The sequence below is a fragment of the Oncorhynchus kisutch genome, linkage group LG2, assembly GCF_002021735.2.
Source record: "Oncorhynchus kisutch isolate 150728-3 linkage group LG2, Okis_V2, whole genome shotgun sequence".
NCBI lineage: Eukaryota > Metazoa > Chordata > Actinopteri > Salmoniformes > Salmonidae > Oncorhynchus > Oncorhynchus kisutch.
The window spans coordinates 25,968,299-25,981,958 of NC_034175.2; the positions used below are offsets into that span (position 1 = coordinate 25,968,299).

A 13,660-nucleotide genomic window follows, 5' to 3' on the forward strand; every position below is an offset into this window, starting at 1 on the left:
TATTTATATTATTGTGTAGGGCAGAGTTCGGCGTTCGACCAGCCACGTGCAACATGGGCATGCACAGTTACAAGCGGCAGGTGGATGAGTAATATCCACAGTTGTAGTACAGATGAAGCCTGAGCGGGAATGTGAAGCTACACGAGGCTGGCTAGCTTTATAAACGCCTGCGGAAATCTAGCTTCTTTTGTAGTATACCCCTATAGCCAGTTTCTTTTGAAACCTATTTTACTGTGCCAGGTCACACAGAGACCATATGGTCACACAAGGTGTCACCTGTGGATTCGAAATGGGAAGCCTAATATTTGGGGTAGATGTTCCGAAAACTGATCTATATATAGATATATTATAAAGTATGAAATGGCTTGGTCTTTCATATCATGAATTTACAATCATATTATCATATCTGTATATGGTTTATTATGCTTTCATTATGTACTAGATCATATGGTTGAAAAGTTTGTTTTTCTCAGACATAAATAAACAATTACAGGTGAAAGTCAAAGGCCTAGCTTTCTGGGGGGATACATTTAGCAGTTTCCCAAGGCTCTGACACTCTTATCCAGAGCGATTAGGGTGAAGTGCCTTGTTCTAGGGCACATTGACAGATCTAGTCAGTTCGGGGATTCAAACCAGTGACCTTTCGGTTACTGGCCCAACACGCTTAACCGCTAGGCTACCTGCCACCACACTACTACACTATTCAAAATATTGCTTCAACACCATAGTACCCTCCAAGCTCATCATTAAGCTAGCGGCCCTGGGTCTCAACCCCGGCCTGTGCAATTGGGTCCTGGACTTCCTGACGGGCCGCCCCCAGGTGGTGAAGATAGGAAAAAACATCTCCACTTTGCTGATCCTCAACCCTCGGGCCCCACAACGGTGCGTGCTCAACCCCCTCCTGTGCTCCCTGTTCAACCATTACTGCGTGGCCATGCAGCCCTCCAACTCAATCATCAAGTTTGTGGATGACACAACAGTAGTAGGCTTAAGTACCAAAAACGACAAGACAGCCTACAGGGAGGAGGTGAGGGCACTCGGAGTGTGGTGTAAGCAAAAAACCTCTCACTCAACATCAACAAAACAAAGGAGATGATCGTGGACTTCAGGAAACAGCAGAGGGAGCACCCCCTATCCACATCGACGGGACAGCACTGGAGAAGGTGGAAAGTTTTAAGTTCCTCGGCATACACATCACGGACAAACTGAAATGGTGCACACAGAAAGTGTGGTGAAGAAGGCGCAACAGCGTCTCTTCAACCTCAGGAGGCTGAAGAAATTTGGCTTGTCACCTAAAACCCTCACAAACCTTTACTGATGCACAATTGAGAGCATCCTGTCGGACTGCATCACCGCATAGTACGGCAACTGCACCGCCCACAACCGTAAGGCTCTCCAGAGGGTGGTGCAGTCCGCACAACACATCACCGGGGGCAAACTACCTGCCCTCCAGGACACCTAAGGCACCCGATGTCACAGAAAGGCCAAAAAGATCAAGGCCAACAACCAGCCGAGCCACTGCCTGTTCATCCCGTTTACCATCCAGAAGGTGAGGTCAGTACAGGTGCATCAAAGCTCGGACCGAGAGACTGAAAAACAGCTTCTATCTCAAGGCCATCAGACTGTTAAACAGCTATCACTAACACAGAGAGGCTGCTGCCTACATACAGACTTAAAATCATTGGCCACTTCAATAAATAGACCACTAGTCACTTTAATAATGGCACTTTATTAATGTCTACGTATATTGCATTACTCATCTCATATGTATATACTATATTTTATAACATCTATTGCATCTTGCCTATGCCACTCTGTCATTGCTCATCCATATATTTATATGTATATTTTCTTATTCCATTCCTTTACTTAGATTTGTAAATATTTCTGCACTGTCAGAACTAGATGCAAAAGCATTTTGCTGCACTCGCAATAACATCTGCTAACCATGTGTTTGTGACCAATACAATTTGATTTGAATACAGCCATAGCAAAACAGTGCAAAATGCCTGTTAGCTCAAGATTAAACTACCTTTTCTCCTGGAATAGAAATATCCATGTGGAGTATTCATTCCAGCATCACACCCTGGTCATACCATGGTGATGATGGGAGGTGGCAGATTTATGATGCCTGTTGAAGGGATCCCCTCCCTCTTCGCAGGGGACGCTGGCTGCTGGGAGGATCCCCTCCCTCTTCGCAGGGTTGATGCATGTTGGGAGGATTCCCTGCTTCTGCAGGGATGCTGTCTGTTTGGAGGATCCCCTCCGTCAACACAGGAATACTGGCTGCAGGGGGGTTCCTCTCCCTCTGACCAGGGACAATGCCTGTTGGGAGAATCCCCTCCTTAACAGGGACTATGCACAGTGATGCTTGTTGCCTGTCTCCCTCTGTGGAGTGATGCTGTCAGTTGGGATGATCTCCTCCCTCTGTGCAGTGACAATGCTGGCTGCTGGAAGGATCACTTCCCTCTGAACAGGGACGGTGGCTGTTGGTAGGTTCCCAAACATCTGCGTAGTGATGCTGCCTGTTGGGATGATTCCCTCCCTCTGTTCAGTGATAGACTTGCCATACAGCTTTTAGAGTAGACCTATGAGACCTATGCCAGGATAAGACAAATAGTTTATGTGAAGGACCATATGTTTATCTGAGACATGCTTGATAAAGTGAATCTGTCACTCTGTTATCAGAGCAGATCGAATTTATAGCCTTATATACATGAAAGGTTACAATTGTAACGGGATTCGTCCTCCTCTGACGAGGAGTATGAGAGATCGGACCGATATGTGGTGTGGTACGTGTTCGCCATGTTTTAATGAACAAAATCACTGAACACGAAAATACAAAATAAGAAATTGAAAGACAAACGAAAACCGAAAAAGTTCAGTGTGGAACATACAGACACAGAAAACAATCACCCACAAAACACAGGTGGGAAAAGGCTGCCTAAGTATGATTCTCAATCAGAGACAACTAACGACACCTGCCTCTGATTGAGAACCATACCAGGCCAAACGCAAAATACAACATAGACAAACAAACAGACTGCCCACCCCAACTCACGCCCTGACCATTCTAAAACAAAGACAAAACAAAGGAACTAAGGTCAGAATGTGACAACAATCATATTTGGTCAATCTTTGCATCACAAGTTAGGGTACAGTCAGTGATGCATATCAGTGTTTTATATACAGTATATGCAGTAAACAGGGTTTAGGGATATAGGCTATCCCTATAGGCAATGCATTTTAGTTCTAAAGCTCATCACATTCCACATAACATTTTATTGAGTTTACATGTACTGCATCTATCAAACTATGTAGCCCACAATCCTATGAGGACAACATGTCCAATGCCATAATCATGGCACAGGAACAGGTAGGCCTAGACCACATTAGCCTACAGGAAGATAATACATCTTAATACATGTATTAATGCTTCAATGTTGCTTTCCCCCCAGCCTATCCTTGCTTTTTCTTGCATGATTTTGAACAGGAATTGTGCCTACTTTATAAAAGTGCCTAATTATATGCGGTCATTGGACATGAAAAAAGAAATAGACTCTATTCTTTTTTTTTCTTTTAAAAGTATACACCAGTTGCATGTGACAAATACAATTTGATTTAGATTTGAATGGTGTCACGTGATCGACGACTTTCCCCTTTCCTTTTACAGTGTTTAAAAAAAAGAATTAGTTCTTCTTCTTCTTCTTTTTTTTTTTGAATAGTCTGTATACATGCAAGAAGTACACAAATAGACAATGATAACATATGCTAGGGGGTACAACAAATTACAGATTATACAAAGACCTTAAAAGAAACAACCATATTGATTGTTTTTACAACTTTCTTATTAGAAGAATGTAAAATGATCTTAATGTACTGCTCGAATTCCTTATAGAAAACACAGAAGTGTTTTTTATTAGTGAATTTACATTTATGAATATGACATTTTTTCCATGAGCACAATTAGATTGAGGTAAAATTGTTTTTCTTTATCTTTATTATAGTAAAGGAAACCGAGCAGCACATTCTCCCATAACAAAAGTCATCAAGCATATTAACAATTATAAAACTGTGAATATCTTTCCATAATTATTTTACATGTAGACAATGCTAAAATAAATGCGAAACTGTTTCTGGATGCTCAACACAAAATGTACAATCAATGTTAAAGTCTTTTTTGAGTTTCTTCAGGTAATGATTCGCAGGGTAATACTTATGGATCATTCTGAAAGAGACCTCCTTGACCTTGTTAACAAGCAAATATTTGTGTGGTAATAACCCAATTTTTTCCCAACATATATTAGTGACCAATGTATTCCAGGAACTTGTGACATAAGGAATGGATACAATATCCCTTTGAAATAAAGCACGTATAGATCTGTTCTTCTGAGGGAGCAAAGAGAAACATATTTTCCCTATTGGAGAGTCAACTGGATTAAGCGAGGGTAGGTCAAGAAGGTGAGGTCTGGCTACACCTCTAAATAACATGAGAGTTCCAGATGGAATAGCATCAAAGACTATGGCGAACTCTGTAGGTGTAGCCGGGATATTGTAAGGAGATTTTTTTTAAATACTCATAATTGAGTAACAATCCTTCTGCATTAAAAAGTTGACTCACACGCAGGATATGATTATTGAACCAGTTCTTCAAAAATAAAGACCATTTTTTACTTTATTCCCTATTCTTATTAAGAATTTGATGACACTCCTACTTCTCCTTGAGACAATGCATATCCATATACGCTAGATGTCTCCCTCCTCCATGCATCGGAGCCTCACAACAAGTAGCCTAGCTAGACGTGCACTACTACCGCACTAAAGAGTTCATGTGTTCGCGAAGTGCTCATGGTGAGGCAGTTGCCATTTTGAAACCCAAATCGTTCACAGTACACCCGCCCTGAAACCTGGAACTATGCCGCGGGGCCGGCCTCGCAAACTGAGGGATAAAACCAACGACGGAACAGGTAATCAGTCCAAAATATCACGAATAAAAAAAGGCAGCAACCATGCTGTTTACACAAGTTCGTAATGAATGGACAAGCTGCTGCGTAGCTGAGATAAACTCACTTGAGTATAGTGTATATAGTCCCCGGATATAGTATTCCGGGTGTCCATGGCTTTGTACTGTAAAGTAGTGATTGAGGCGGAATGATATTAATAACATTTCGGTGGCTCTACTTATCCAGATTCAGTCTAATTTACACTTCAGTGAGGCAGTAGTTCCCGTAGAGTCCTGTCAAATATAGAGAATTTGGCTAAGTAACGTTAGTTCGATGTGTTTTTCTGACTCGTGTGTTAGCATGTTGGTGCTAGGCAGTTGGGTAACAGGCTAGCCTTTGTTTTTATTTTTTGTGTGTGCGAGGAGACCACTAGCTAGATGTCACTCGGCTAGCCAAACCATCAAGAAAGTGGAGTGTTTCACCATCCGGTCTCAGTTCACTGCAACTCGATAGCCACATCAGCGAGTTATAACTACTACTGTTAACTAACATTAGTTTAGCTAGTTAGCATCCAACTCAGGTTCAGTGATCAGAAGAGAATGGGTTTTATGCATGTGGCTAAGTTAAAGTTAGTTGCCATTCTATTGCTAACTAGCGCGTTGCCAGCGAGATACAGCTGTAATAACAAACAAAAAACGAAGAATATCCCTATGCCAGAATTAAGTCAACTGGTAGTTAGCTAGCTGGTATCGTAAGAGTAGTAACGTTAGTTAGACGAGCTAGCTATAGTATCAGATCATTTCCCCACGTTTAGTGTCCCACGACAGCTTACTAACTCGTCCAAGGAACTAGCTAGCGTAAAGTATGTTCTACCAGCTAGGCCATCAGGTGTGTAATCATTACTACTAGAAAACTAGCGTTTCTATTGGTCAGATTCAGGTAGGTCCATCCCTAATTAGCTGATCCGGTCCAATAGAAACGCTAGTTTTTGTTCAAAAGTTGTGATTACACCCCAGGAATATTCAGTGGGTTTGTTTAGTGCATTTGGTCAAAATGCAAGGCGAGATCTACCACTCAGATTTGTTTTGAACATGACTTAAAAAAGCAAGCCTATGCAACATTAGCCTATTAAAAACAGTACTGTAGCAATGAGGTTTGTGCACTAGCCTATAGGCCCAATACATTATCACCACATTGCTTGAATTGCCCTGCCAACGTATTGTTGTTTGGACCATTAAAAAAAAAAAAATATATATATATATAAGGTAAGCTATAGGATCACACCAGTAAGGGTCATTTGTTGTGTTACTTCTGAGGTACAGCTGAGTGAGCATACATTTAAATAATTTGCTTTTTATTGTACTGGGCTGATGGTGCCTGCATCTGGCCAGTCTCAGTGGAGAGAGAGGGCAGACTGAGGGTCTGCCTCTCAATGTCCCTCCACTCCCTCCCTTTCCACCCCTCACACTGACCAAAAAGTGACAGTCTTCCAGTTGATGGTGAAACTCGAGTCGCACCGCATTATTTCTGCTTCATGCACAAATTCATGTTACTCCTATGAACAGAGAAAGTGAAATATTCCTCGATATAGAAAAATAATGAAAGACCCGAGCTGCTAATAATAATGCAGGCCTATTGATACAATTTCCTACTCATTACAACTCAGTGTTGGTTGTAGTGCGAGTGGAAGTAGGAAGAACCTACATTTTATGGCTTATAAAAGTGTTGAATAAAAGTTTTTGACAGTGTGGAGTAAAAACAAGGACTCACTCATAAAAACGGCAGCTCTTTGATGTATTTGTTGACAGTCTCTAGTAATGGCTTCAAAAGTTTTTGAAATCTCACAGTATTGACCTTTCTGTAGCTTACTTTTACGCCTGCTATGTTACTGCAGACACTAATCTTAGCCATCCAATTGGTCAGCGTTGGGCCTATAGTGCACTTGATTTGCTCTCCGGGCATGCCAGGAAGGCAGAGTTTGTACCTTCAGACACATGAAATGGTTCAAAATCAATTGTCGACAAAACAAAATATGTTAGACAAGGAGGGATATTTCTGAGGTCAATCACTACCACCACGACATATGACCCGCCCATATGACCATTACACGCAACATGCGCAATGGATATAATTACAGCGACATATTTCAAAAACAACTTGTGTACCTCTAATTTTCTATCAATGAGCTGGGCACATGTAGTACTTCCAGAAAATATACAGGCCTATACATATATACAATATGACCAAATGAGGTGCAATTATGAGATTGCAACAGTTGTCATAAAAAGTAGGCCCAATCCAGAAAGAACTCATAGTCCCCCTGATATTCAAATTTGGCCCCTGACATCTTATGTGGCCCCTGGTCAGGTCACTAATTTCATAGACTTAAAGAACAAATCATTTTGAGCATTGTGCATACTATTGAAACTGAACTCCCTGTTTGCTCCCTAGCCCATGCCCCTGGCGCTAATCCTTCAATGTTTGCAGATCTGTAAGATCAGCCTAACCTGGTCAGGTGTATCAATATGGTGGTAGCATCACCACTGCACTGCGTAGGCTACCTATCCAGACCTTTCAGATTTGCAAACATTGAAAGATTAGGCTAGTACCAAGGGGAAGGGGTTTGTAGTGATTTGGGACAGGCTCGTATCTGTTACCCCATGTAGACCTGCCCATTACCTGATTTGGCTACCAGATAAAGGCTAGCATAATAGGCCAAAACATATTAGTGGATGATCTGTCTCTGTCTTAACCCTCTTTTTAGTTTAAATATGAAAATTACAATAAAATGTGATTTATTAGGGCTATTCCATTGCTTGGCTGCTTGTTATTTGGATTTGTTTAGTTCTAAATATCACACATCAATCAGACTGAAAAATGCATACAAACCCAGGGTTTTCCCCAACTAATGTAAGATGCGCTGTGCCACCTTGTGGACTGGCTGCACCACTATTTATATATTTTTAAACTGTGTTATCATATAAGGCCATTATTTTCTCTAGATCACATGAAATGGCAGTTGCAGATGTTCAAATGCTGCCCCCCCCTCCCATTGCCAGACTTAGCAGCTTCACACTGTTAAACAAATCCTGGGGAGAACCCTGCAAACCCTAAACCTAATATTTTACAGTCTTGAATCTGCTGGGAAATAGGCTGGTGGACCAAAGCATTAGGGAAATTGCAGTTACCGTTTAAGTAACCTAATTATGAGCACCATGGTAATATCAAATCAAATCAAATCAAATTTATTTATATAGCCCTTCGTACATCAGCTGATATCTCAAAGTGCTGTACAGAAACCCAGCCTAAAACCCCAAACAGCAAGCAATGCAGGTGTAGAAGCACGATGGTATGTTGGTAATTATATGATGGTAATGATGGTAATTATAATGTCTTTGTCTCCCTCTTTCTTTCTGTCAACAGAGGGTATATCTGGAGCCAAGCAGGACTACAGCCATGAAGATTCCAAGGACAACAAGTGCACCGTCTGCTCCCAGAGCTTCACTACTGAGAGCCAGCTACAGAGGCACCAGCGCAACCATGAGGCCAACGACAAGGCAAGCATAGTGCAAAGGGCCAGACGAGGCCGTTTGATACGACATAGGCTGGACAGACCTAGCCTGGGTGCCAGTCTCTTTCTGCTCTTTTGCCAACGCCTTATGGAATTGTCATCCCAATGTTTAGCTTGACAATGACAATGGAGTAAGCAAAAGCATAAACCCATCTGGGACCAGGCTAGTACAGACCTACCTTAATGATCTCATTTGATATGGATAGAAATGTACCTCATTCACATGATTGATTTTGTGTATGTATGAATGGTGTGCCGGATGTGAAAACACTAGATATACGTTACATTCATTGTTGATGAAGGTGAAGAACCCCCAAAAAAGTACCAGCATATAGGCCTAGTCCTTTTACTGATGTTTCTGCCCGACACACGGATGAGTTGTCCTCAGACAACAGTTGTAGCTTGTCCACAGAGATACAGCACGAGTAGATTTAAGTTTGTGTTTACTATTCATTATTCAGCCGTCAAGAGTGAGAGAGCATCTTTGCAGGCCAGTGAGCAAACAGTCAGACAGACATCCTCTTAAGACAAATAGCCCCATGTATGAGGGAAATGTAGTGCCACTAGAGAGAAAATGCAACTGACAAGAGTTATTGAAGAAATAAATACATTAGAAAATAAGATCTTCAGCCACGCAGACCAACTGACATTTGCCTGAAAATTATAACAGGAGAGAAAATATACTGTCCGGACTATTTGTTATTGTAGGACTCAGTTACTCAGTCACATTTTTAAAGAACTGTTAAGTAATTTAGCAGACAGTCCTATCCAGAGTGACATACAGGATCAATAAGGCCTTGCAAAGGCACATTTCCAGATTTTTCACTTGCTCTGCTTGCTGATTCGAATCAGCGATCTTTCAATTACTGGCCCAACACTCTTAACCACCAGGCTACCTGCAGCCCACACAGTCACTCACTTGTGTCAACTCACTCACTGTCTTTTTTCTCTTTCTCCCTTCCAGCCTCACCGGTGCGACCAGTGTGCCCAGACGTTTAACGTTGAGTTCAACCTCACGCTCCACAAATCCACACACGCCACCTCCAACCCCACCTGCCCGGTGTGCCACAAGAAGTTCTCCCGCGTGGCCAGTCTCAAGTCCCATATCATGCTGCATGAGAAGGAGGAGGTCAGTAATTAAAAAAAAATTGTACCTTTATTTAACTAGGCAAGTCAGTCAAGAACAAATTCTTATTTTCAATGACGGCCTAGGAACAGTGGGTTAACTGCCTGTTCAGGGGCAGAACAACCTTGTCAGCTCGGGGGTTTGAACTTGCAACCTTCTGGTTACTAGTCCAACGCTCTAACCACTAGGCTACGCTGATGGGGGCCCATCAGTGGTATGGGGCGGCAGGATCGAATCCCCGAGCTGACAAGATAAAAATCTGTCGTTCTGCCCCTGAGGCCATCATTGTAAATAAGAATTTGTTCTTAATTGACTTGCCTAGTTAAATAAAGGTAAAATAAAAAAATATGATTGAACTCATTCAAACATGTAATTAAAAAAATGTGATTGTCTTCTATCTGCTGTGAAATATGGTTTATCGAAGGTTAAAATGTAATTTGGCTACTACTTTTAATTATCTTATTTATTCAATGAATTACTAAATATCTGTGGACTTTTTCACATCAGATCACAACCATCCTCACAATAATAATAATGATAATACATATCATTTATATAGGTGACATCTTTCTAAAGGGCATGCATGTCTTCTGAATTGGGGTCCTTCTCCGTCCTCCTCCTCTTGTCTGTGACCTCATCTTCTCATCTCTTTCTCCGCCTCTGTTCTTTCCCCCTCTCCTCCTCTAGAATCTGATCTGTACAGAGTGTGGCGACGAGTTCATTCTCCACAGTCAGCTCATGCTGCATCTGGAGGAGCACCGCAAAGAGCTGTCTGGGGCCAAGGTGTACACCTGCAAGACCTGCAGCAAGGAGTTCAAGATGGCGGGCCAGCTCAAGGAACACACCAAGACCCACATCAAGATGAGGTTAGAGAGTGAGGGGACAGTAGCACAGAGGGTCTCAGGTTTATTGATACTGTTGTCTAAAGTGCTTGTTTAGCAACACATTACTAAGTGTACTGGGTGCCTCTTATCTCCCTGTGTCTTTCTGTTTCCTATTTTTCGTTTGGAGGACCAGCAGTTAAATTGTGTTTCAAAAGAACAACCTGACCCAAAGACTGTTTCCACATTGCGTTGATTTCTGTTTCTCTGCACTTGTTTTTTTCCATCAGGCCACTCAGCTCGAATTCCAGAAACTACAAGAAGAATATTGATCGCAGTGGATTTACCAATAGCTGTCAGCATTGTGGCAAGACATTTAAAAAGCCCAGCCAGCTCGTTCGACACACACGAATACACACAGGTAAGCAAAAGACAGCTGGGTCATGTTCATTATGGTACGCATCAGAAAACATTGAAAAACATTTTGCAACTGAAAGTGAGTCCTTCCCTGTTTGTATGTTTTCTTCCATTTCATGCCTAATGAACACGACTGAAGACTCAGATTTGGAGTTGGTAACTTCAGAAAGCAAATTAATTGGAGAGCATGAGATGAAATAATGGCCTCTTCAGCCCTAGGCCCAGTCAGTGTGCTGTATCACTGTTGGACACCAGGGGTCTCCACCATGATTGGGAATAATCCTTGTCTCTCATCAACAAGGACTCCTTTTCACTGTTGCACCTACTAAGGATTCTGTCACAGGAGGCTGCTGAAGGGAGGACGGCTCATAATGGCTGGAACGGAGTGAATGGAATGGCATCAAACACCCGGAGACCCTGTGTTTGATGTATTTTATTAGCAATCCGCTCCAGTTGTTATTACGAGCCCGTTCTCCCCAATTAAGGTGCCACCAACCTAGTTAATACACAGGAGGCAAATGCCACATTTGCCCTGAGAAATACAACAGGGCCATACAGTTGTCCCATACATGTTTCTACATTTCCCCCTTGTAAAATGGGTTGAAATAGATATGGCATATAGCCTTTTAAAAAAATCTCCCAAAACATCCACTAAAATATAATAGTCATACATAGGGGCATTGTCATGCTGAAACAGGAAAGGGCCTTCCCCAAACTGTTGCCACGAAGTTGGAAGTACAGAATCATCTAGACTTTCATTGTATGCTGTAACGTTGAGATTCCCCTTCCCTGGCACTAACGGGCTTAGCCTGAACCATGAAAAACAGCCCCAGACCGATATTCCTCCTCCACCAAACTTTACCGTTGTCACTATGCATTGGCAGGCAGCGTTCTCCTGGCATCCGCCAAACCCAGATTTGTCTGTCGGATGCCAGATGATGACGCATGATTCATCACTCCAGAGAACGTGTTTCTACTGCTCCAGAGTCCAATGGCGGCGAGTTTTACACCACTCCAGCCGATGCTTGGCATTGCGCATGGTGATCTCAGGTTTGTGTGCAGCTGCTCGGCCATGGAAACCCATTTCATGAAGCTCCCGACGGACAGTTCTTGTGCTGACATTACTTCCAGAGGCAGTTTGGAACCCGGTAGTGAGTGTTTGATGAGGAACGATGATGAGTTTCCACTTCACAATAACAGCACTTCCAGTTGACCGGGGCAGCTTTAGCAGAGCAAAAATTTGACAAACTGACTTGTTGTTAAGGTGGCATCCTATGACAGTGATACGTTGAAAGTCACTGAGCTCTTCAGTAAGGCCATGCTGATACCAATGTTTGTCTTTGGAGATTGCATGGCTGTGTACTCGATTTTACACATCTGTCATCAACGGCTGTGGATGAAATTGCCAAATCCAATCATTTGAAGGGGTGTCCACATACACTACTGAATATATACAAAAGTATCTTGCCAGTGGTGAGGAGAGTGACCCTGTTTAAACCCACAGCTTCATACACAGCTACTGACAGCTGTGTTGACATGCACCCCCCCCCCCCCCCCCACACACACACACGTATGATGCTAAGAAGGTGCCGACAGAGATGGTCGCCTCGCTTCAAGTCCTTAGGAAACTGCAGTATTTAGTTTTTTTTATGTATTATTTATTACATTGTTAGCCCAGAAAATCTTAAGTGTTATTACATACAGCCGGGAAGAACTATTGGATATAAGAGCGACATCATCTTACCAACATTACGACCAGGATTACGACTTTCCCGAAGCGGATCCTTAGTTCGGACAACCACCCAGGACAGTGGATCTAATCCCAGAAGCCGTCCCAAAACAAGGTGCCGTTGAAAAGGCAGACATAGGGGCCTCCTGGACAGACTCCGTAGACGGGCACTCCGCCCACTGCTTCAGAGGATACTACTCGCCAATGTCCATTCTCTTGACAACAAGTCAGATGAAATTTAAGCAAGGGTTGCCTTCCAGATAGACATCAGAGATTGTAACATTCTCTGTTTCACGGATACATGGCTCTCTCGGGATACGTTGTCGGAGTCGGATCAGCCACCGGACTTCCTCATGTGTAGGGCAGACGGCAATAAACACCTCTCTGGGAAGAAGATGGGCGAGGCTGTATGCTTCATGATTAATGACTCATGGTGTAATCGTAACAACATACAGGAACTCAAGTCCTTCTGCTCACCCGACCTAGAATTCCTTACAATCAAATGCCGTCTATATTATCTCCCAAGAGAATTCTCATTAGTTATCGTCACAGCTGTGTATATACCCCCTCAAGCAGACACTACGACAGCCCTCAAGGAACTTCACTGGATTCTATGTAAACTGGAAACCATATATCCTGAGGCTGCATTTATTGTAGCTGGGGATTTTAACAAAGCAAATTTGAGAACAAGGCTACCTAAATTCTATACAGCATACAGCCACCCTAGACCCACATCAGTTTGCATACCACCCCAACAGGTCCAAATATTGATGCAATCGCCTGCACACTGCCCTATCCCATCTGGGAAAGAGGAATACTTATGTAAGAATGCTGTTCATTGACTAATGCTCAGCATTCAACACCATGGTACCCTCCAAGCTCATCATCAAGCTGGAGGCCCTGGGTCTCAACCCTGCCCTGTGCAATTGGGTCCTGGACATTCTGACGGGCCGCCCCCCAGGTGGTGAAGGTAGGAAACAACATCTCCACTTCGCTGACCCTCAACACTGGGGCCCCACCCCACAAGGGTGCGTGCTCAGCCCCCTCCTTTAC

The 13,660-nt window shown here is 42.9% G+C and overlaps 1 protein-coding gene across 1 annotated transcript in view; it reads left to right on the forward strand.

Annotated features, from left to right (window-relative positions):
- Positions 1-4,789: 4,789 nt before the first annotated feature.
- Positions 4,790-13,660, forward strand: part of LOC109864453 (zinc finger protein 236-like) — a 91,330-nt gene continuing 82,459 nt past the window's right edge. Inside the window, exons 1-5 of the mRNA XM_031792021.1 lie at positions 4,790-4,967; positions 8,367-8,500; positions 9,479-9,643; positions 10,328-10,506; positions 10,752-10,882. Of these exons, the coding sequence (XP_031647881.1) occupies positions 4,916-4,967; positions 8,367-8,500; positions 9,479-9,643; positions 10,328-10,506; positions 10,752-10,882 (661 nt within the window). The 5' untranslated portion in view covers positions 4,790-4,915. The remainder of the gene's footprint in view (positions 4,968-8,366; positions 8,501-9,478; positions 9,644-10,327; positions 10,507-10,751; positions 10,883-13,660) is intronic.